Source organism: Phyllobates terribilis, unplaced genomic scaffold (assembly GCF_046119375.1).
Source record: "Phyllobates terribilis strain yellow unplaced genomic scaffold, ASM4611937v1 Scaffold_4__5_contigs__length_816908805, whole genome shotgun sequence".
Lineage (NCBI taxonomy): Eukaryota > Metazoa > Chordata > Amphibia > Anura > Dendrobatidae > Phyllobates > Phyllobates terribilis.
In genome coordinates this window covers 215717293-215741695 of record NW_027362764.1, presented here as the reverse complement: position 1 = coordinate 215741695, position 24403 = coordinate 215717293, and the positions used below count along the sequence as shown (strand labels likewise).

Below are 24403 nucleotides of genomic sequence, written 5' to 3'. Positions count from 1 at the left end.
CAGCTCAGAGCTATACACTGCAGGAGCCATAGTGCTCCTATCAGTGTATTGACAGCTGCTGGATAGAGCAGTCACTGATGTTACTGTTCTATCAATGATCCGATCACCGTGGGACAATCTGGATTACCGGGATTACAGCAGATAGGTGAGGCATGTTAGCACAGCTCAGTGCCTCGCGGTGTCGTCAATTACGTGAGTGGGGTTCATAACTAATGAACTCCGATCCCCTCAATGATGTCCCCATGAGCCCCGTGGGAAAGTTCTCATGTCACTCGCGGTGGCATCATTGAGGTGAACGGGGTTAATTAGTTAGGAACCAAGCTCACGTATTTGACGACACCTTGAGGCACTGAGCTGTGCTAGCACGCCTCACCTCGCCACGGGACACAAATGGATTATTGTCTGTGCGCCGGAAAGGTGAAGAATATGGTTGTTTATTTTTTAACTCTTTTACAGGGGACAAGGGTATCTGGAGGATTATCTTCATGTTGGGCACAGGTGAGTATTATGTTGCTTTATTATTTTAAGTTTGTTACAGATGACTTGGGCTTCAATGGAATGGGCGTACAGGTGAGTATAAGTGTTTATTTTTATTTTTAAGTAAAGGAGTCTGTGTCATTATTTCAAATAAAGTACTTTACTCTGGGTGTTTTTTTAACAATTTGACTATGATGTTAGTAATGGGGGCTTCTAATAAACGCTTCTCCATTACTAACTTCATGTTAGCTGCCAATACAAGGCTGACATGAACCCTAACTCTATTACCTCACTTGCCACCGGATCGGGGCAAGAGGTAAGAGCGGAGGCTAAGCACCAGAATTGGTGCATCTTATGGATGCATCATTTCTGCGGTAGCTGAGAGCTGATGTTTTTAGCCGTGGAGAGGGCCAATGTCCATAGCCCCCTCCTAGGCTATTAATATCAGCCTGCTGCTGTCTGCCTAGTGTTTGCTGGTTATTAATTATAGGGGGGCCCCACATCATTTTTTGGGGGGGTCCCCCATTTTTATAACCAGTAAAGGCTAAGGATACAGCTGTGGGCTGATATAATAGCCTAGGAAGCTCCATGGGTATTACTCTCTTCCCAGGCTATAAACATCAGCCCCAGCTGTCCGCTTTCCCTCTGCTGGTTAATAAAATTTAGGGGGATCCCACGCAATTTTTTTCTGAAATTTAACCATTTATTAATAAATTACTTGTACAGTAAGCTACAAACACAAAGTACTGATTATATATCTCACTCACATATTTCTATCTATCTACAGTTGAAACCAGATGATAGCGTGGGGAACCAAGGATCTTCAGGTTCGTGCTTGACTTTTCTCGATTTTAAGAAAAACGATTGGGGGTCCGAGCACGAATCCGAATGTGTAACGTTGTGCCGAATTTGAAAAAAATGAACATGTTCGCTCATCTCTAGTAAGAAGCATTTAAAAAGTCATATCTATCCAAAAATGATATCAATAAAAGTGTTGGCTCGCCCTTTCAAAAATTAAGCTGTCATGCAGCTCTATTGACAGAAAAATGAAAACATTATGGGTCTCAGATAATCAATAATCAAAAACATTTTTTTTCTACAAATTTCCTATTTGTTTACCATTAAAATAATAAAACTGGACAAGTTTGGTATCGTGTGAGGAGAATCATGATGCCGGGTCATTTTAATGGCGTAAAGGCAAATCCCAAAATACAATGTGAGAATTGCTGTGGTTTTTTTTTATTCGCAATTTCACCGAATTTAGAAGTTTTTCCCGTTTTCCAGTACACCATTTGATAAAATAAATGACAGCATTCAAAAGTGTAACTCGTTCCCAAAAAACAAGCCCTCATATGTTTATATGTGGATAGAAAAATGAATAAGAGTTACAGCTCTTGAAAGAAGGAGACAAAAAAAAAAAAAGCAAAAAATGAAAAATTTAAATTGGCCATGTCGGGAGGGGGTAAATATATATTTTTTTCCATTTGCTATACATAGGTAGCAATTATTTAAAAACTACAAATATTTGTAAGATATTCAATGAGAAAGGTTTGTAAATACACTTGCTCATATTTCAGATTAATACTATCTAATAAATTATAAGCACGATGCGACTGAAAAATGCTCAATAGATACCTGTCTTCCTGGGTTTCCTTCAACTCCTTTTGGACCTTGAATATTATTGTGAATACCAGGTTCACCCTAAAAAGAATAAATATATTTTGTGTTGAGCAACACGGAATTGGCTAATAACATTTTCAAAGTAGCTTGGTAATAGTTATTTCCGTACAATAAAGAGTTCTGTCTTATATCCACAGGCAGAAAAAACTTGAGTTTCTTCAGTTTAAAAAAGATCTAGCTGTCACAGGTGTGTCAGGGTTTACAGACAGTCATACGGTGTCCGGCTGTAGAAGGTCGCTGTGTTTGGCCTTGCAAACATCTCCCTGATCCTTTTATGATTTCTCTCTCTTTAGGACCCAGTGGTGATCCTCACCTTGCTTGTGGATTATACCTTTCCCTTTAGGACCCTGAGGTATCCTCACCTTTATGCTGTTAATCAGCACTTCCTTGCTGTGTCCTTAAATACACTCAGATCCTAAGAGAGTTGCTGGTGATAGCGTGTTATACCTATTCAGGCCTGGGATTCTAAACATTAGACATTAAATATTGCATTACTTACAGGGTCACCTCTAAGCCCAGGTTCACCTCGTTCACCTGGTTCTCCACGGGGACCTCTTCTGCCCTAGTATTCATAAGCACAACAAAATATGATATCTTTGCATGTCACATAACATATTTTCAACATATTAGCATGTCTCCTTGTGAAAATTGTGAAAAACCTATAATGAGGACTATGTATGAATTGTTACTGTTGGTAGCTAGTGCCAGTTTTGTGATGGTATTTTCCCCTTGTAATTCTTTCTGTCTTTTTAGTATCAAAGGCTGTAAACATTCTTGGAAATTAGTTATTTGTACTTGAATAATTGTGAAGACTATGAAGCAGAATTGTTGCAAAATATCCCCTTTTGGGCAGCAAATCTACTTCTGAGAGCACAAATTTGAGGATTGTGGTAGGTAGGTACTGTTGGCCTTCCAGCATTTGTTTACAAGGCGTATGCTCAATGATGAGAAATGTGGATACTGCAGAACTCTTGCCCATTAGTATGTATAATTTGAAATTAGGTAAGTACCAAATAACTATTTTTTAGAGAAAGCCATTTATTAACTCTGGCTTAGTGAACACATTTTTAAAATTGAGTTAGTAGAAGAGTCCCCCATTTAGGACCCTGATCAATACACTTGACAAAAACATCTCTTGCTCTGGAAAACCGGCATGTTAGATCTTATAACAGACAGTTCATTGACTTTGATGCAAAAAAATGTGTATAGCTTGAGTTGGGTCTACAATAGAGTGGAGCCCTTACTGCCAGGTTTCACCACAGATAACAGCTGTCTGCATACCCTTGGTCCTTGACTCCCTGTTTCACCCGGTGAACCCGGATCTCCACGTGTTCCCTAAAAAAGAACAAAAAAAGTGTTAGAATTATTGTATAATTTATATAATATTCAGAACAATTTTTATTAGTAATAAGCAGGATACCATGAAGAACACTACCTAAGATCATTGAAAGTCTATAAAGACATGGAGATGACAGAAACACGCCATTTTCTGCCTACTGTCATATTCAGCGCACCCCTTTTCCATAGAGGTGCAAGGTGCATGCATAAGTACAAGAAGTACCAAAGTACAATAATATTACGACACAATAGGAAACTTATCCTTATCCTGATGATGTTCCTATATAAGAAATAGGTCACATAAGACCTTTGAGGAAATGATTTCTCAGATAAATGAAGAATACTAACAAAGATAAGCTCACTGGTATAGTTCACCAAACAACCGTGTCCTCTCTAGCTATTTCCCATCCATAATTCAGCCAAATAAGATAAGGTATTGATGTAGATACAATACACAGCGTATGGGAAAGGTATACGCTAGTAAATGTATAAAGCAACTCAGCCAACCATATAGAACAACAACAACAGCAAAAATGTATTCATTATATCCACAACTGAATAAACTATTTTGTGGCATTAAACATTATTATATAATCATAGAGGAAATTTTTCAACTTATCCGATCCTCCATTAATAATGGGTATGCAGTCTCAACGCAGGCAGGCTCCCGACGCGTTTCCCTTTGATCATCATCAGGGGAGTAAAGTGCCTATAATCATGCCTCCATTCATTGGATATACTTTAGTGGCTGGTTAGTAGTACCCATTGCTGCAGTGCCTCTTATACATGTGCTGCATGCTGAAAACAGCGTTTACTTCCGGATATGACGTCATATCTTGTGCGCAGACCATACAGGACGATAAAAAATGACAACTTCCGGTCTGTGGAACGCATATGAAACGCACTAGAATCGCGCATGCGCAGTAGCGATCTCAAAAATCAATCGCAGTAGTGATCTCAAAATCGATCGCAGTAGCGATCTCAAAATCGCTTCCTAGATGCAGTGTGCTAATAGGGGGCGTGTATCTAACAAACATGCTCACAATGATCTAGTACCAGACGCTAAGTTATAAGCAATATGAAAGCGTCAAAATGTGATCAAATAAGCCCAAATATAAAGAATAAGAGTCACAACAGACCACATACCACAAAGTATGTACAGTACCTAGTCACAGATCTACATAAGTGTACACAAATGAACGCAGAATTACCAAAGCCAATTACAATAAGGGAAGAATATGGTAGTATAGAGGTAAACAAAAAATGGAAAAAATAGCCAGGGGTCACTGAGCTCACATACCGACACAGTGTATGGCAAGGTGGGAAAAAGGGGGATGATCAAAGGGAAACGCGTCGGGAGCCTGCCTGCGTTGAGACTGCATACCCATCATTAATGGAGGATCAGATAAGTTGAAAAATTCCCTCTATGATTATATAATAATGTTTAATGCCACAAAATAGTTTATTCAGTTGTGGATATAATGAATACATTTGTGCTGTTGTTGTTGTTCTATATGGTTGGCTGAGTTGCTTTATACATTTACTAGCATATACCTTTCCCATACGCTGTGTATTGTATCTACATCAATACCTTATCTTATTTGGCTGAATTATGGATGGGAAATAGCTAGAGAGGTCACGGTTGTTTGGTGAACTATACCAGTGAGATTATCTTTGTTAGTATTCATCATTTACCTGAGAAATCATTTCCTCAAAGGTCTTATGTGACCTATTTCTTATATAGGAACATCATCAGGATAAGGATAAGTTTCCTATTGTGTCGTAATATTATTCTACTTTGGTACTTCTTGTACTTATGCATGCACCTTGCACCTTTTTGAACCTTTTTTTAAAATAATACTGAATAAAGGTTATGTTTTACCCTCTTGCTATTTATTATTATAACTAACTGGGTACCACTTTTTTGCTATTTTTGCCTTTTCCATAGAACCACAAAGTAAAAATTTGAATCCTGTATCTAGGCTTCAAAAGAGTGTTGCTCTCCAAATATTTCACATTGAGTTCTAATCCAGACACATTATTATTATTATTATTATTGAAAGCTATTTTTTTTAATTAGAATGTGATACTAAGATCTCAGTTTTATGACTTATTCTACTCTAGGCAAACGTGTAATAAATTTGTAGAGGGGGTCATTAAACATTGACATTATCAATTAACTAATTAAATAGTATTTAAACACAAAAATATAATTGTATATGAAATAAAATAGATTAAGGTTATATTCTAGATCCCTGCATGATTTAATGGAATTCCAAAAGACTTTATTTTACCTGCTCCCCTAGGACACCATCAATACCATTATCACCATCATCTCCCTACAAAATAATAAAACAGCATTAAGTGAAATAAAATCATTCCAATTAAAAATAAAGACAATTATTGTACACACAAATTGAGGGTAACAATTCTTCACAGTGTAAATGTGAAGCAATACATTGTACTTAGTGTATAGTTTGTACTAATCCATGCCATTAAATTTATAACTGGAAAAACCAAAGACCATCATTTACTGTTGAGCAAATAGTGGTCTATCGATCTATATGTGAATGTTGCTGAGTAGAGAAGATAGATACTGTTCTGTGCTGCAAAATCTTGTAGCATAATAGGGAGGGGACATATTAATATTTGTTATTGGATCCCTACTCTTCTCTGCAGGCCAGTGATAGATAGATGAAATTTAAAAAATGCAATAAAATATACCAATATCATCAAACCAAATGTTCTGAATTTCAAAATTGTGACACCATTTTTAAAAATCTCGTTTCAACTTACTCGATCTCCTCGAAAACCTCTTCCACCCTGAAAAGAAAAAGGTAGATTGTTAAGGATACTGTACAAAGTATTAGATCTTACAAACTATAGTCACAAGACATCACACAGTAGACTGCTTCACTTTATTATTTGCTGATACAGTGTGTTATATAATTCTAGCAGAAAATCAGATTCCATGTAGCATATACATCAACAATTACTTTTGAAAAATGAATCTCAATTAGCGAGGCGCTATCATCAACTCATACCGAGTTGTTGTGTGTCATTACAAACCTGTTAAGAGTAACCAGTCTACAATATATCTGTGGACACTTACCTTTAGTCCTCTAGGTCCTTGACAGCCACTTTCTCCTCGTGTCCCATTCAATCCACGTGGACCTCTCTCACCCTAAAAAATATATTCAATTAGAAATGAAAGATATATTCTTATACACTACTTTTCCATATTTATAGTATAATGCTACCATCATAAAATGATTTTTTGATATTCAGTATAATTTACAGTATGTGTTTGGTTTGTCAAACCATCTAAAGGCAAATTAACAAGCCAGAAAAAGTCTCTTAAGTAAAGTGTACTCTGTCCTTCAGGACCCCACAACCAAGGGAACACATCCCTAAAAAGATGGTAGATATAGCAATAATTTTGAATGATGGAAAGGGACACTATGAAGGATTCTTATTGCGGCATTCCACTGCATTATTGCTGTACTGTGAGACCTTTATATGCCTTATAGCTACATAATGACATCATTATTATTATTTTTTTTTTCATGTGATCTGAGGTCTCCGTTTGCACTGTGATGTTTTTCAGGCATCATTCCTGTGTTATGATATCGCTGTGTGCATTATCCTCATACAAGGATATCACCATGTGTGTTAATTTTGTGCTATGTTATGCCTATGTGCATTACCCTTTTACTAAGCCATTATTGTTCATACAATTTATCTACTATAATGTCACTAAGTGGTTTATTCCTTAACTGAGACATCACTATGTGAATCATCTCTATGCTTTCACATCCATGGGTATATTATTTTACTAATGTGCATCACTGTGTGCATGATTCCAGAGTTATGATATTGCTGTGTGCTTTATCTTTGTACAAGTATATCACCATGTGTGTTAATTTTGTGCAATGACATGCCTAGGTGCATTACCTTTATAGTATGCCATTACTGTTCATACAATTTCTCTACTATAATTTCACTAAGTGGTTTATTCTTTAACTGTGACATTACTAGTAAATCATCTCTATGCTTTCACATCCATGTGTACATTATTTTACTAAAGTGCATCACTGTGTGCATGATTCCTGTGTTGTAACTATTGAGTTTACAGTGCGTATTATTTATTTGATGTGACATGACTCTGGACATTATCTATATATTGGACATTATCTATATATTTTGATATCTCTATGTGCATTATCCCTGTGAACTAAGGAAAGATGTTTGCCACAGAATGGAGACCAAAATGAACATAAGCCTTTCTAGTTCACAATTAGGTTCTAAAAGTGGTCATGGGGCCTCATTTAAAGTTCTGCTATGGGAACGCATGGCTAATTCTTAGGCTCCTGCCAATATTAGTCTCAGGGTAATGAGGTATCAAGGTCAGGGGCGAAACTACCGCCCGTGCAGCCCGTTCATTGAACGGGGGCCCGAGGGAGAGGGGGCCCCTCCAGCAGGGCCGCCATCAGGGCATGACTGTCCTGACTCCAGTATGGGGCCTGGCCGGTAGGGGCCCCCTCGGAGCCCCGTTGGGGGCCCCCCTCTTGTGCGTCTCTCTCCTCATGGGGCCCCCGGCCGCATGCTAAGCGCCGGGTCCGGGACATCTCAGTGCCTTCATGATTCCCCTGACTTCCGGTCATGTGACGGCGCCGTCACATGGCCGGAAGTCAGGAGAACCTGGTGTCAGCGATTTGGACGAGCGCCAAGATTCTGCAGGGATCGCATGGGGGTAAGTATAACAAGTTTTATTTTTTTTTTAAATTCAATTAGCTAGGAGTGGGGGGAATGGGAGATGCACATGTGGGGGGGATGAGAGATGCACATGTGGGGGGGGGGAGATGAGAGATGCACATGTGGAGGGGGGGGAGATGAGAGATGCACATGTGGGGGGGGGAGATGAGAGATGCACATGTGGTGGAGGGGGATGAGAGAGGTGCACATGTGGTGGAGGGGGATGAGAGATGTGCACATGGGGGGAGGGGGATGAGAGATGTGCACATGGGGGGAGGGGGATGAGAGATGTGCACATTGGGGGGATGAGAGATGTGCACATGGGGGGGTGAGAGATGTGCACATGGGGGGATGAGAGATGTGCACATGGGGGGGATGAGAGATGTGCACATGGGGGGGATGAGAGATGTGCACATGGGGGGGATGAGAGCTGCACATGGGGGGAGATGAGAGCTGCACATGGGGGGGGGTTGAGTGCTTGCCATGGGGGGGTTTGAGAGCTGCACATGGGGGGGTGAGAGCTGCACATGGGGGGGATAAGAGCTGCACATGGGGGAATTGGGAGTAGGGGGATAATGAGCTGCACATAATGAATGTGGGGTGGGGGAGAGTAAATGATAAATGATGATGGGGTGGGGAGAGCACGGACATGATATAATGAATTGGGGCAGGGGTTGCATGTAAATAATGAATGCGGGGAGCAGGAAGTATAGAGTAGGGGGCGTTGCGGATGCAGGAGTGTAACTGGTAACAAATTGGCGGAAAGAGTAGAGGTTCTAATTAAATTATATATTAAGTGCCTATTTACAGTTAATGGGGGCACCGTGGTGGATTACAATTTATATTTGGAATCGTAGGTTGCATAATAACTAACCATATATTGATGGTGGATGCACGTCTGTATTCAGCGGCGTAATGTAGAAGTTGGAGAATGTGCTCTAGATAACTGTGTTATTTTATGCAGAGACGAGTCCTGGCTGGAAGACGTGATGGCGGTCTGTGCTGGATGAAGGAGAAAAGCGTAGCTGAAGGACTTCACCTAGAGACGTCACCAGTGAGTCAGTGTATTACATGTACACTTACACTATATACTATGTACTGGGCTCCTGTGTATAATGTCACTGGTGATCACTGTATTACCTGTACACTATATACAGAGCTCCTGTGTATAATGTCACTGGTGATCACTGTATTACCTGTACACTGACACTATATACAGAGCTCCTGTGTATAATGTCACTGGTGATCACTAGATTACCTGGACACTTACATTATACATACCATGTATAGAGCTCCCGTGTATAATGACACTTATGGTAATATTAATAATGTGGTGGTAATATTAATAATGTGGTGGTAATATTAGTAATGTGGTGGTAATATGTGGTCTGGTCATAGTGTGGCAGTTTTTCTCACTTCTGTGTGGTATTATTCGGTCACTATGTTGTGGTAATATGTGGTCTGGTCATGATGTGGCGGTATTACCTGTATGTGGTATTATTGATCATTTTAAAAAAAATGACACATTCCCTTAAAGAAAACTAAATAAAAATATATCTAAAAAGAGTATTGGATATTTTAAGAAAATTTTAATAGGTTAGAGTAGGGCCCGGCCAGAAGAGTCTACCTTATCGTGGTGGCGGCTTTAAAAATCTTTTGGCCAAAACAAAAGCTGCTGGCTATGTATGTGGCGCCGTCACATGGCCGAACGTCAGTAGAACCTGGTGGCAGCGACGTGGACGAGCGCCAGAATTCTGCAGGGATCGCATGGGGGTAAGTATAACAAGTTTTATTTTTTTTTAAATACAATTAATTAACTAGGAGTGGGGGGAATCAGAGATGCACGGGGGGGATGAGAGATGCACAAGGGGATGAGAGATGCACGGGGGGATGAGATGCACATGGGGGGGATGAGAGATGCACATGGGGGGGATGAGAGATGCACATGGGGGGATGAGAGATGCACATGGGGGGATGAGAGATGCACATGGGGGGGATGAGAGATGCACATGGGGGTATGAGAGATGCACATGGGGGGATGAGAGATGCACGGGGGGGCATGAGAGAGGCACGGGGGGGCATGAGAGATGCACGGGGGGGTGAGCTGCACATGGGGGGGATGAGATCTGCACATGGGGGGGATGAGAGATGCACATGGGGGGGTGAGAGATGCACATGGGGGGGTTATGTTTACATAACTTTGTTGCCTTATGAAGGGATGGGGGGGGGGGCAAGAATTTCTTGCACAGGGGCCCACTACAGTCTGTGTCCACCCTTGATCAAGGTAATGATTTAAGGGCATGAATGTCAAATGAGTCCACCAACCACTTTACCAATAAGGGGCAAATCATTTCAGCCTCCAAAAACGAACTGATTTACCATATCTTCACCACTTTTTGCTAGACCATGGACCATGGTTGTTTAAGATGAGGGCCTATAATCCCCAGTATGCCTATCCTGCTTTTTAACAATCAGCTGGTACACCAGTCTCTATAATCAACTCTAATTATTTAGGATGTTCATTATATTGCAATACTACCTTTTATTAAATCTGCTGGTTCCCAGTGATCACTAATCTACACTATGAATAAATATATTGAAAAGATAATAATCTCCATAATTCTCCTGCTTCAGATACATTCTATCTACTGAACCCAAAGCTAGTAGTAGTTTCATTAGGGATCACAAGTCCAAAGTGTGGTTTATTCCACCCTCACAGTTTTAGAAAGAATGAGTATGAAAATAATTTTAGCTCTATTTTTAAACCATGCCATGTTGGAAACATGTCCCAGTATACATGAGTTCTTATTTCCCAAACAAATGTCAAATCTAATTCAGCGGCTTTGTTTTTAACCCTCCGTCACATACAATAGGCCTGACAGGCCTATCTCTTTTACTTTAATTTCTCCTTCCTCACCAGATTGTGAGGAAATCCCCTCCCTCCAGGTAGTCTCCTGTCTCTAGCAGCTCTGTGAAACCTCATACCACAGTTGGATTGCAGAGCTTCAGGAGGACAGATATAACTGCGCTAATCTCTCAGGCTCATTGTATGTGAACATGTCACACTCAATAAGATTGGTATTTTATGTTTTTATTCATCACAATTTTTTATTTAGCTTGTTTTATGAATGTATAGCACAAAGTGTGAGGATATTTCATAGAAATAAGGCAGATTAAAAAAGAAAGTGTGCTGCTCAGGCATATACAGTAGTTCCCTGACACATATTCCTTCTCTTGCTTCAGATTATCTGCTGAAATGGAGAGGAAAATGTACAATTTATCAAAAAACCTTGATGTTGAGGAAGTAACAAACATGCTGTTAGATGATGCAGACCCCACACTGAATGAGGATTTAGGAGAGGAAAGTGAGATTGATTCTCATGATGAGGTGGAAGTATGTGAAGTGGATTCTGAAACAGAGCAAGATGGTGACAGTGATGAGGATGAAGATGTAGAATCTTATTATATGGGAAAAGATAAAAAAACCAATGGAACAAGAAGCCACTCCAGAAAAAACGTAGGGAACCTCAAAACATTATTACTCACCTTCCTGCAGTTATAGGAAATGCAAGTAATGCAAAAACTGCAGTTGAATGCTGGAATAGTTTATTCACAGATGACATTCTGGACTCTATTGTCACATATACCAACCAATATATAGACATTATAAAGGACAAGTTCATCTGCAACAGAACCATCAAGGCCACAGATGAAATAGAACTGCGTGCTTTTTTTGGATTATTATACCTTGCAGGAGTTTATAGGGCAAATAGACAAAGTTTGGAGGAACTTTGGAGTAAAGATGGGGATGGAGTTGAAAAATTTGGCCTTGTTATGTCCATAAACAGATTCAAGCTTCTAATTCGTTGCCTTCGGTTTGACGACAGAACTACCCGAACCGAACGTAAAACACATGACCGACTTGCTCCAATTCGTGATATATTCCAAAAATTTGTTGAAAACTGTAAAAAAAGCTATTGCCCTGGGGAGAATCTCACTATTGATGAAATGTCCCTGGTTTTCGTGGTAAATGTGCCTTTCGTCAATATATTCCATCAAAGCCTAACAAATATGGAATAAAAATGTATGCCCTTGTTGATGCCAGTAAGACCTACACTTACAACCTGGAAGTTTATGCAGGAAAACAACCAGAAGGTCCTTACTGTGTCAGCAACAAACCCAGTGATGTTGTAAAAAGACTGGCTGAGCCCTTATTTGGATCGGGTCGCAATATAACAGCTGACAATTCATTTTCAAATTGTGATCAGATTGATTATCTGAAAATGCAGAAGCTTTCATATGTTGGAACTGTAAGAAAAAATAAAAAAGAATTGCCTACACAGTTTGTAAGTGTGAAAGGGAGACAACAGTACAGCAGTATGTTTGCATTCCATAATGGAAAGGTTTTGGTTTCTTATATACCACAAGCAAAAAAAATTGTACTTCTTCTATCAACACTTCATGATGATGATGCCATCGATCCTGGGACTGAGGCACAAAAAAAACAGAGATAATAACATTTTATAATGCAACCAAAGGGGGTGTTGATACAGCTGATCAGATGTGCTCAACTTTCAACGTCAGCAGAAACACCAAACGCTGGCCAATGGTCATATTTTTTGCTATGTTGAATTTGGGTGGTATAAATTCACAAGTCATTTACCTTGAAAGCAAGCTTGAACCACTCCGTAGACGATTCTATCTGAAAAAATTGGCCCATGAACTAGTGCTTGGAGAGCTACGCAGGAGAAGTATGAAAACAATCGGTATCCCCTCTCGCCTTCAAGTTCAGCTCAAAAGATTCCACCCAGAAGATGATAGTGAAAATTCACCACCTGCACCACCTCCCAAAAGAAGGAGATGCACCACCAGCACCACGGAAAGCGGAATCAGAAGGCTTTCTAATTATGAATGTCACAAATGTCATAATGCAATCTGCCTGACACACTATTATGGGAGACTTCAACTACCCTGAAATACATTGGGGGACAGAAACATGTAGTTCAAGCAAAGGAAATAGGTTTTTGACAACTATGAGAGACAATTACCTTTCACAACTGGTTCATGACCCAACAAGAAGGGGGGCACTGCTAGACCTAATATTAACCAATAGGCCAGACCGCATATCAAATATACGAGTTGGGGGTCACTTGGGTAATAGTGATCACAAAATAATACATTTTCATGTAACCTTTAATAAGATGTGTAGTAGAGGGGTTACAAGGACACTAAACTTCAGGAAGGCAAATTTCCAATGGTTAAGAGATGATCTTAGTGCAGTAAACTGGGACGATATCCTGAGACATAAAACTACACAAAGCAAATGGGAGACATTTATTAACATCCTGAATAGGACCTGTGTACAATATATACCCTATGGGAATAAACATGCTAGAAATAGGAGGAAACCACTATGGCTAAATAGAGCTGTAAGGGGCGCAATAAGTGACAAAAAGAAAGCATTTAGAGAACTAAAACAAGAAGGAAGTGATGAGGCATTAAATAAATATAGAAAATTAAATAAATTATGTAAAAACCAAATCAAGGCAGCAAAGATTGAGGCAGAGAGAATCATTGCCAGAGAAAGTAAAAATAACCCCAAAATATTCTTTAACAACATAAATAGTAAAAAACTAAAAAATTATAGTGTTGGCCCCCTTAAAAATAGTCTGGGTGAAATGGTGGATGAAGATGAGGAAAAAGCCAATATGCTAAATGATTTTGTTTCAACCGTACTTACACAAGAAAATCGCATGACAGAAAACATGATTAGTGATAACAAAAATTCTCCAGTAAATGTCACTTGCTTAACCCAGCAGGAAGTACGGCGGCGTCTAAAAATCACTAAAGTTGACAAATCCCTGGGCCCGGATGGGATACACCCGCGAGTACTGCAGGAATTAAGTAACGTCATAGATAGACCATTATTTTTAATCTTTAAAGATTCCATAATAACAGGGTCTGTACCACAGGACTGGCGTATAGCAAATGTGGTGCCAATATTCAAAAAGGGGACAAAAACTGAACTTGGAAATTATAGGCCGGTAAGCTTAACCTCTACTGTGGGTAAAATCCTGGAGGGTTTCCTAAGAGATGCTATACTAGAGTATCTGAAGAAGAATAACCTCATGACTAGTGTTGAGCGATACCTTCCGATATCAGGAAATATCGTATCGGATTGGATCGGACCGATACTCAAAAAGTATCGGATATCGCCGATTCCGATACCGGAAACCAATGCAAGTCAATGGGACACTAATATCGGAATGAAAATAAACCCTTTCTTTCCTTGTAGGTTAATTCTACATGAAGTAAAACAACTAAGAATAATGTAGAATGTATTATGCGAAAAGCCGGCAATTCATCAGCGGCATACACCGGTACCCGACAATTTACAACAGAAAGAATAGAGCTTCACACATAGATTAGATAGATAGAAACATGTCAGTCACATATATATGAAGTACAGTGACAGTGTTGGTTACTGTACTTGTCATTTAGTGTAAAGGATTTATTTAAAAAAATAATAGTGTTTTCATGCACCGTCTCTTTAAGAAAGCCGGCCGGCAATTCAGCATCTGTACCCGACAATTTAGAATAGAAGGAATAGAGAATCACACATAGATTAGATAGATAGAAACATGTCAGTCACATATATATGAAGTACAGTGATAGTGTTGATTACTGTACTTGTCATTTAGTGTTAAAATAAAGGATTTACTTAAAAAAAAATTGGCGTGGGGTTCCCCTTAATTTTAGTCTCTAGCGGAGGTTAAGCAGATGGCTGGGGCAGATGTTTGAAGCCTGGGAAGGGGGTAATACCCACGGAGCTTCCCAGGCTACTAATATCAGCCCCCAGCTGAATACCTAGCCCTTACTAGCTATTAAAATGGGGGACCCCCCAAAAAAAATGACGTGGGGTCCCCCCTATTTTAATAGCTAGCAAAGGCTAGGCAGACAGCTGGGGGCTGATATTAATAGCCCAGGAAGGGAGCCATGAATATTGGCCCCCTCCCAGGCTAGAAACACCAGCCGTCAGCCGCCCCAGAAATGGCGCATCCATAGGATGCGCCAATTCTGGCACTTAGCCTCGCTCTTCCCACTGCCCTGTAGCGGTGGCAGTGGGGTAATAGGGCTGGGGTTGATGTCAGCTTATAATGCCAGCTGACATCAAGCCCAGGTTAGTAATGGAGAGGCGTCTATAAGACACCCCCATTACTAACCCCATAGTGAAAGTTAAAAAAAAGCACAAACACCCAGAATAAAGTCCTTTAATTGAAATAAACACACAATTCTTTATTGTTCTAAATTAAACCATACTTACCGTCACGCCCATTCCAGCTGAAGCCAACGATCTCCTGCAGTAAAAGAAAAATAATAAAGCAACCTCATCCTTACCTTTCCATGGTTCCCACGACGGCTCCAGCTTTGCTACATTGAGATGACAGGCTGGACCGCAGCAGAACGCTGCCATCCAGCCTGTCATCCCGCAGACACTGAGAAGCGCAGGCTTGCTTACGCTCCTCAGTGTCTCTCTGTGACGGCATCCAGATGAGCCGACAATGAACTCGGCTCACCTCATGCACGTCACTGACAGCGTGTGAGAATTCTCACGCTGAAGCGCTGAGTGCAGGAGAATTTTCCCACGCTGTCAGTGACGTGCATGAGGTGAGCCGAGTTCATTGGACATGACCTCACCTCATGCACGTTACTGACAGCGTGGGAAAATTCTCCTGCACTCAGTGCTTCAGCGTGAGAATTTCCCCACGCTGTCAGAGACGTGCATGAGGTGAGCTCATGTCCAATGAACTCAGCTCACTTCATGTACGTCACTGACAGCGTGGGAGAATTCTCTCGCTGAAGCGCTGAGTGCAGGAGAATTTTCCCACGCTGTCAATGACGTGCATGAGGTGAGCTGAGTTCATTGGACATGAACTCGGCTCATCTTTATGCCGTCACAGAGAGACACTGAGGAGCGCAAGCATGCCTGTGCTTCTCAGTGTCTGCGGAATGACAGGCTGGATGGCAGCGTTCTGCTGCGGTCCAGCCTGTCATCTCGATGTAGCAGAGCTGAAGCTGTCGTGGGATCCATGGGAAGGTATGGATGAGGTTGGTTTATTATTTTTCTTTTATTGCAGGAGATTGTTGGCTTCAGCTGGAATGGGCGTGATGGTAAGTATAGTTTAATTTAGAACAATAAAGAATTGTGTCTTTATTTCAATTAAAGGACTTTATTCTGGGTGTTGTGTTTTTTTTAAATACTTTACTAGAAATTCATGGTGGTCATGTCTAATATTGGCGTGACCCCATGAATTTCGGGCTTAGGGCCAGCTGATAATGCCAAGCTGGCCTTAACCCCTTTATTACCCAGTGAGCCACCACACCAGGGCCCTGGATGAGTTGGGTACAGCGCCAGAAGATGGCGCTTCTATGAACGCGCCATTTTCCGGGGCAGCTGTGGACTGCAATTTGCAGCGGGTGGGGCCCAGAAAGCTTGGGCCTCCCTGCGCTGCGGATTCCAGCCCCCAGCTGCCTAGCTGTACCTGGCTGGACACAAAAATAGGGCGAAGCCCCACGTATTTTTTTTTTTAATTATTTCATGAAATTCATGAAATAATTAAGAAAAAAAGGGCTTCCCTATATTGTTGTGTCCGGCCAGGTACAAATAGGCAGCTGGTGGTTGGGGGCAGCCCGTTCCTGCCTGCTGCACCTGGCTGGACCCAAATATAGTGCGAAGCTCCACGTCAATTTTTTTTTAATTATTTCATGAAATAATTTTTTAAAAAAAGGGCTTCCCTATATTGTTGTGTCCGGCCAGGTACAAATAGGCAGCTGGTGGTTGGGGACAGCCCGTTCCTGCCTGCTGTACCTGGCTGGACACAAATATAGTGCAAAGCCCCACGTCAATTTTTTTTTAATTATTTCAGGAAATTCATGAAATAATTTAAAAAAAATTGATGTGGGGCTTCGTCCTATATTTGTGTCCAGCCAGGTACAGCAGGCAGGAACGGGCTGCGCCCAACCACCAGCTGCCTATTTGTACCTGGCCGGACACAACAATATAGGGAAGCCCTTTTTTTAAAAAATTATTTCATGAAATAATTCAAAAAAAATTGACATGGAGCTTCGCACTATATTTGGGTCCAGCCAGGTACAGCAGGCAGGAACGGGCTGCCCCCAACCACCAGCTGCCTATTTGTACCTGGCCGGACACAACAATATAGGGAAGCCCTTTTTTCTTTATTATTTCATGAATTTCATGAAATAATTAAAAAAAAAAATACGTGGAGCTTCGCCCTATTTTTGTGTCCAGCCAGGTACAACTAGGCAGCTGGGGGCTGGAATCTGCAGCGCAGGGAGGCCCAAGCTTTCTGGGCCCCACCCGCTGCAAATTGCAGTCCGCAGCCGCCCCGGAAAATGGCGCGTTCATAGAAGCTGGATGCTGTACCTGGCTGGCATACAAAAATATGGCAAAGCCCACATCAAAATTTTTGGGAAAAATAAATTAAAAAATAAATAATAATTTAGGGACTGCATCTTTATTAACTCCTCAAATGTCATTTAGTGTTAAAATAAAGGATTTATTTAAAAAAAAAATTGGCGTGGGATCCCCCATAATTTTAGTCTCTAGCGGAGGTTAAGCAGACGGCTGGGGCAGATGTTTGAAGCCTGGGAAGGGGGTAATACCCACGGATCTTCCCAGACTACTAATATCAGCCCCCAGCTGAATACCTAGCCTTTACTAGCTATTAAAATGGGGGACCCCCCCAAAAAATGACGTGGGGCCCCCCTATTTTAATAGCTAGCAAAGGCTAGGCAGACAGCTGGGGGCTGATATTAATAGCTCAGGAAGGGTGCCATGAATATTGGCCCCCTCCCAGGCTAGAAACACCAGCCGTCAGCCGCCCCAGAAATGGCGCATCCATAGGATGCGCCAATTCTGGCACTTAGCCTCGCTCTTCCACGCTGCCCTGGTGCGGTGGCAGGGGGTAATAGGGCTGGGGTTCATGTCAGCGCCAGCTGCCATGAAGCCCAGGTTAGTAATGATGGGCGTCTATAAGACACCCCCATTACTAACCTACAAAGTGTTAAAAGGAAAAAACACACTACACCCAGAAAAAAATAATTTATTTGAAATAAAACACACCATTTTATTTAATTCTTAGTTTACTAAAAAAAAATAGTTACCTGTCCACGTTCCTGCTCTGATCTCCCATGCACAGCTGTCACATCTGGAGATGGTGACAGCTGTCATGGCTGCTGTAAGTTCACACTGCCGGGAACACGTCCGCTCCCGGCAGCGGGAGCCACTGACTGAGGTCACCGGAGTGCATTCAGGCAGCGCAGCTCCGGAGACCTCCTTTACGGCAGTGCTGTACCGTGGGAATTTCTCACGATACAGCAGGGCCGTAAAGCAGCTAACCGGAGCAGCGCTGCCTGAACTCCGGTGAACCCGCTTATGCAATGACGGGGCTGCTTTACGGCCCCGTCATTCTAGCGGCGGCAGCGGTTCAGAGCAGTCACATTCTATGTGGCTGCTCTGAACTGGAGATCTTCATGGGACACTCGTGGACTACTACGGAGGGGTAAGGATAAGGTTGTGGTTTATTATTTTATATTTTATTACAGGAGATCGATGGCTTCGGGGAATTAGGTGTCTAGGTGAGTATAGGTGTAGTTTTTTATTTTTTACTTTATTTTAGGTGGCGATCGGCGGGGACAGGTAATGTATAAACTAATTTACTGTAGGTAACCACTGGCCACCAATGACATGCATTTAACATTTATTGGGGACACAGTAGGGCAATTTATATAGCAGGATCAGGCTGATGGGAACTACTGCTCCCATCGAGCTGATCCTGCTGGCACAAGTGGACGGGGGACAGACATAGGCCGATGGGAGTAGTAGTGTCACATCGGCCTATGTCTGCCTGCACGCACACACCCGCACAGACACCGCACACACCCGCACAGACACCGCACACACCCGCACACATCGCGCAGACATCGCACAGACACCGCGCACACCCGCACACATCGCACAGACACCGCGCACACATCGCACAGACACCGCACACATCGCACAGACACCGCACACATCGCACAGACACCGCACAGACACCGCACACACCCGCAGACATCGCACAGACACCCGCACACACCAATCATGATGGGTCTGATCGTCTGGGAGGTGAGGCTGACCTGTGCAGCCGTGGGAAAGTTCATGTGAGTTCATGCAATGCAGTCAAGCATGAACTCACATGAACCCTCCGAGGGCACCGCGGCGACTTCAAATGAACAGCTGATCGGCATCACCTGATACCTCAGCTGTTCATTTGAAATAACCGGCGGCAAAGCGCAGCACAGAACGGGAAAGCCGGCGGTGAAGTCTTTTCACTGCCGACTTCCCCGCCCGGGTCCTTCGCTCCCCGCTCCTTGGTGCTGCGCTCCCCGCCCGGTCCTAACTTACGATCAGGATGGGAGGTGGCGAGGGGAGCGGAGGATCGGGGTGGGAGGCTGCGGGGAAGCAGTATGGGGCTGTGTGATTGTTTAAAAGCCGGCGGCTTTTTACCGCCCGCCGGCTTTTAAACAATCAGGAGAATTCTCCCACGCTGGGATGGCATTCTGATGACAGGCTGGATCGCAGCTGAGCTCTGCCATCCAGCTTGTCATCCTTCAGAGACACTGCAGAGCGCAGGCATTATGGGAACTTCCGATTCCGGTATTCGATATTGTAAAAGTATCGGAATTAAGTATCGGAATTCCGATACCGCGAATATCGGCCGATACCCGATATTTCAGTATCGGAATGCTCAACACTACTCATGACCCAATATCAACATGGGTTTACGAGGGACCGTTCCTGTCAAACTAATCTGATCAGTTTTTATGAGGAGGCAAGTTCTGGACTGGACCAAGGAAATGCAGTGGATGTTGTGTATATGGACTTTTCAAAAGCTTTTGATACGGTTCCACACAAAAGGTTGATACATAAAATGAGAACAATGGGGATAGGGGAAAATATATGTTTGTGGGTTAAGAATTGGCTCAGTGATAGGAAACAAAGGGTGGTTATTAATGGAAAACACTCAGACTGGGTCTCAGTTAACAGTGGGGTACCACAGGGGTCAGTATTGGGCCCCTTTCTTTTTAACATATTTATTAATGACCTTGTAGGGGGCATACATAGTAATATTTCAATATTTGTAGATGACACTAAACTCTGCAGGGTAATCAATACAGAGGAGGACAATTTTATATTACAGGAGGATCTATGCAAACTAGAAGCTTGGGCTGATAAATGGCAAATGAGCTTTAATGGGGATAAATGTAAGGTAATGCACTTGGGCAGAGGAAATAAAATGTATAATTATATGCTTAATTGTAAAACACTGGGCAAAACTGTAACTGAAAAAGACCTGGGTGTATTGGTGGACGACAAGCTCACGTTTAGTGGCCAGTGTCAGGCTGCTGCTGCAAAGGCAAATAAAATAATGGGATGCATTAAAAGAGGCATAGATGCTCATGAGGAGAACATAATTTTACCTCTATACAAATCATTAGTGCGGCCACACTTAGAATACTGTGTACAGTTCTGGTCTCCGGTGTATAAGAAAGACATAGCTGAACTAGAGCGGGTGCAGAGAAGAGCGACCAAGGTTATTAGAGGACTGGGGGGTCTGCAATACCAAGACAGGTTATTACACTTGAGGTTATTTACTGTGGAAAAAAGAAGGCTTAGGGGTGATCTTATTACTATGTACAAGTATATGAGGGGACAGTACAAAGACCTTTCTACTGATCTTTTTACTCTGAGGCCTGAGACGGGGACAAGGGGGCATCTTCTACGTCTGGAGGAAAGAAGGTTTAAACATAATCACAGACGGGGATTCTTTACTGTAAGAGCAGTGAGACTATGGAACTCTCTGCCTCATGATGTTGTAATGAGTGATTCACTGTTAAAATTTAAGAAGGGCATGGATGCCTTTCTTGAAAAGTATAATATTACAGGTTATAAATACTAGATTCCTTGATAGGGCGTTGATCCAGGGAACTAGTCTGATTGTCGTATGGAGTCGGGAAGGAATTTTTTTCCCCAATGTGGAGTTTAGTGTTTGCCACATGGTTTTTTTTTGCCTTCCTCTGGATCAACAAGTTAGGCTATGGGTTGGACTAGATGGACTTAGTCTTCCTTCAACCTTAAAAAACTATGTTACATGCAAAAATGATGTGTAATTCTTGCTCTTTGCTCTGCAAGTGTAATTTTTCTGGGGAAACTTCAGGATCTAATTCTGATTGAATATGTGTTTAATAGTACTTAAGGTACCTTAAAATTAAGTTTGTTTCCATAAATTTTCTTTGTAGAGTTTTTTGACAGAGTCGAACAGGGGACTATTTGGCGGGAGTTTTGAAATGTTTGTATTTCAGAGTTATTAGTTTTATGTTAAGTAAATGGGTTTTTTTCGCACCTGATTATGTGTAGTCTCTTTTATTACATCCCTATGAAGGTCACTGATCACTTTTAGAGCACTTAAATTGCAAACATTAGATATTCTAGGTATTTTTCTAGCCTGCGGCTGACAGTCACATTGTATATGAACTCGTTAGAACCGATATTGTATGTGACGGAGGGTTAAAATGGGAAAACTGTGCTTAAAACATACTGAAGGGGGATGTGAAATGTCATCATAATTAAGAGCAAAGTGCTCAAATGTTTACTAGCATTTCTCCTCTCAATCCATAATGTTCCAATTTGTTTACTTACCATCCCACCTTCTTCACCAGGATGTCCTTGAGAGCCCCTTGAACCAGGCCTTCCCTAGTTACAGAGGAAATTATTATATTAAAAAAAAGCTTTGCATTCAAACAATGAATTAGTCTTTAGACATTACTGTCTGGGCTACAGGTGACTGTTTAACAATACTTGAAAATGAACATCTATCTTTATCATTCTGACAAAACCAAGGTGTTCATTCAGCCCATTCATACAACATGGCCACAGGTATTTACTATTTATAGATATTTGATATTTGTTAAACCCTTCACCCCATGTGATTTTCTGCTTTTCGTTTTTGCTTTTTTCTCCCCCTTCTTCCAAAGAGCCACAACTTTTTTTTATTTTTCAAGCCACATAGTCTTACGAGGGCTTGTTTTCTGCTGGGCGGGTTGTACTTTTGAATGAAAGCAGATGAAATTGCAAAAAAAGTGCAATTCCACAATGTTGTTATTTTTTTTTTTATTAACCATGTTCAGTATATGGAAAACACTGTAAAGAGAATAAAACACCAAAATTATATTTTTTGTTCATTGCAATACCACAAAAAACGTAAAAAGTGGTCAAAATGTCATAACTATCCCAAAAATGGTAGCAAAAAAAACATTTTCTCACCCTAGAAAAATAAGCCCTTTCACAAGTTCATCGACCGAAATATGAAAATAATACAGGAGTTGGAAAATGGCTACACAATCAAAAAAAAATGCTTTGTTCTCATTTCTGATTTTTTTTCAACACTAAAATATTTTTAAAAAAACTGGACAAGTTTGGTATCGCTATAATCGTACTGATGAGGATCATCATATTACCAGGTCGTTTTTACCACACAGTGTACGCCGCAAAAAAAATTCCCAAAAAATTACGTTAAACTTTTTTCCTAATTCAACAGCAGTTGGAATTTTTTTGCCCATTTTCCAGTACACTATGTGGTAAAAATGAATGGTGTCATTCAAAAATACAATTTGTCTTGCAAAACAAAAGCTCCCATACGTCTAAGTGGACAGAAAAATAAAAATGTCATGGCTCTTGTAAGAAGAAAAGGAAAAAATGAAAGCATTGTTCCTGTTTGATTGATTGGTTTATTGCAAAAAATTTTCCTAATAAACCTACCATATTTTTTGGACTATCAGACACTTTTTTGCTCTAAAATTTTGAAGGAAAGTGGGGGTTGCATCTTATAATCCAGATGTACCTTATAGTGTGGCTGTCATTGTGGGGGGAAGTGGCAGCATTGGAGGAGCGGGTCAGAAGAGGCAGGAGCTGGCTGCTGCAGCTAACACTATGCCCGGTGTTAAAGAAAATGAATATTCACTGCTCCCCATGCCCATAGTCCAGCCCACCTCTATGCACTGAAGCCTGCACCGAGAGGTGGGAGTGATTGTGGGAGTGGAGAGCAGTGAATATTTATTCTCTTTAATAGTGATCGCCCAGCCGCTGCAGGAGTCGGCGGCTGCGGCTAACAGTGAGCCGGCAAATAAAGAGAATGAATATTCACTGCTGCACACGCTTTTAGTCCTGGACGTAGGGAATAGTGAATATTCTGGTAGCTGACCTCGGCGTGTGGAGACGCATGGCAGTGACATCATGTGCTGCTTACATGCTGAAACCAGCTGCTGGCATCAGAACAGGATGCAGCGCTATGAGGGAGCGGATGGAAGGTGAGTATTATTTTTTTATGTGTGCAGCATGATGGTGGCCATATATACTAGGATGGAGGGCCACATATACCAGGATGGGGCCCATCTATACCGGGATGGGGATAGGATGGAGGCCATGCATACCAGGATGAAGATGGGGGGCCATGTATACCAGGATGGGAATGGGATGGAGGCCATGTATACCAGGATGGAGATGGGGGCCATGTATACCAGGATGAGGATGGGATGGAGGCCATGTATACCAGGATAGGGATAGGATGGAGGCCATCTATATCAGGATGGGGATGGGATGGGATGGAGGCCATGTATACCAGGATGAGGATGGGATGGAGGCTATGTATACCAGGATGGGGATGGATGCCATGTTTACCAGAATGAGGATGGAATGTAGGCCATGTATACCAGGATGGGGATGGATGGAGGCCATGTATACCAGGATGGGGATGGGATGGGATGGAGACATGTATACCAGGATGGGGATGGACGCCATGTTTACCAGGATGAGGATGGAATTGAGGCCATGTATACCAGGATGGAGGTGGATGGAGGCCATGTATACCAGGATGGTATAAGCCAAAAAGTGTCAAGAAAACATTTTAGAGAAGATAAATAACATGCAATGTGATACATTTTCACTTCAGGAACAACTTAGATTTTCTTTTAAAATACATTGGTAAGATTTATTGTAGATTATTGGAATTGTTAATAAACCAAAAGCAAA

General features: G+C 41.7%; 1 protein-coding gene across 1 annotated transcript in view; it reads right to left on the bottom strand.

The window, feature by feature from the left end:
- Positions 1-24403, bottom strand: part of LOC141265246 (collagen alpha-4(VI) chain-like) — a 429350-nt gene that overhangs the window by 166366 nt on the left and 238581 nt on the right. The window contains exons 16-22 of the mRNA XM_073678073.1: positions 22016-22069; positions 6608-6679; positions 6292-6318; positions 5790-5834; positions 3439-3492; positions 2657-2719; positions 2113-2178 (exon numbers count right to left, since the gene is read on the bottom strand). Of these exons, the coding sequence (XP_073534174.1) occupies positions 2113-2178; positions 2657-2719; positions 3439-3492; positions 5790-5834; positions 6292-6318; positions 6608-6679; positions 22016-22069 (381 nt within the window). The remainder of the gene's footprint in view (positions 1-2112; positions 2179-2656; positions 2720-3438; positions 3493-5789; positions 5835-6291; positions 6319-6607; positions 6680-22015; positions 22070-24403) is intronic.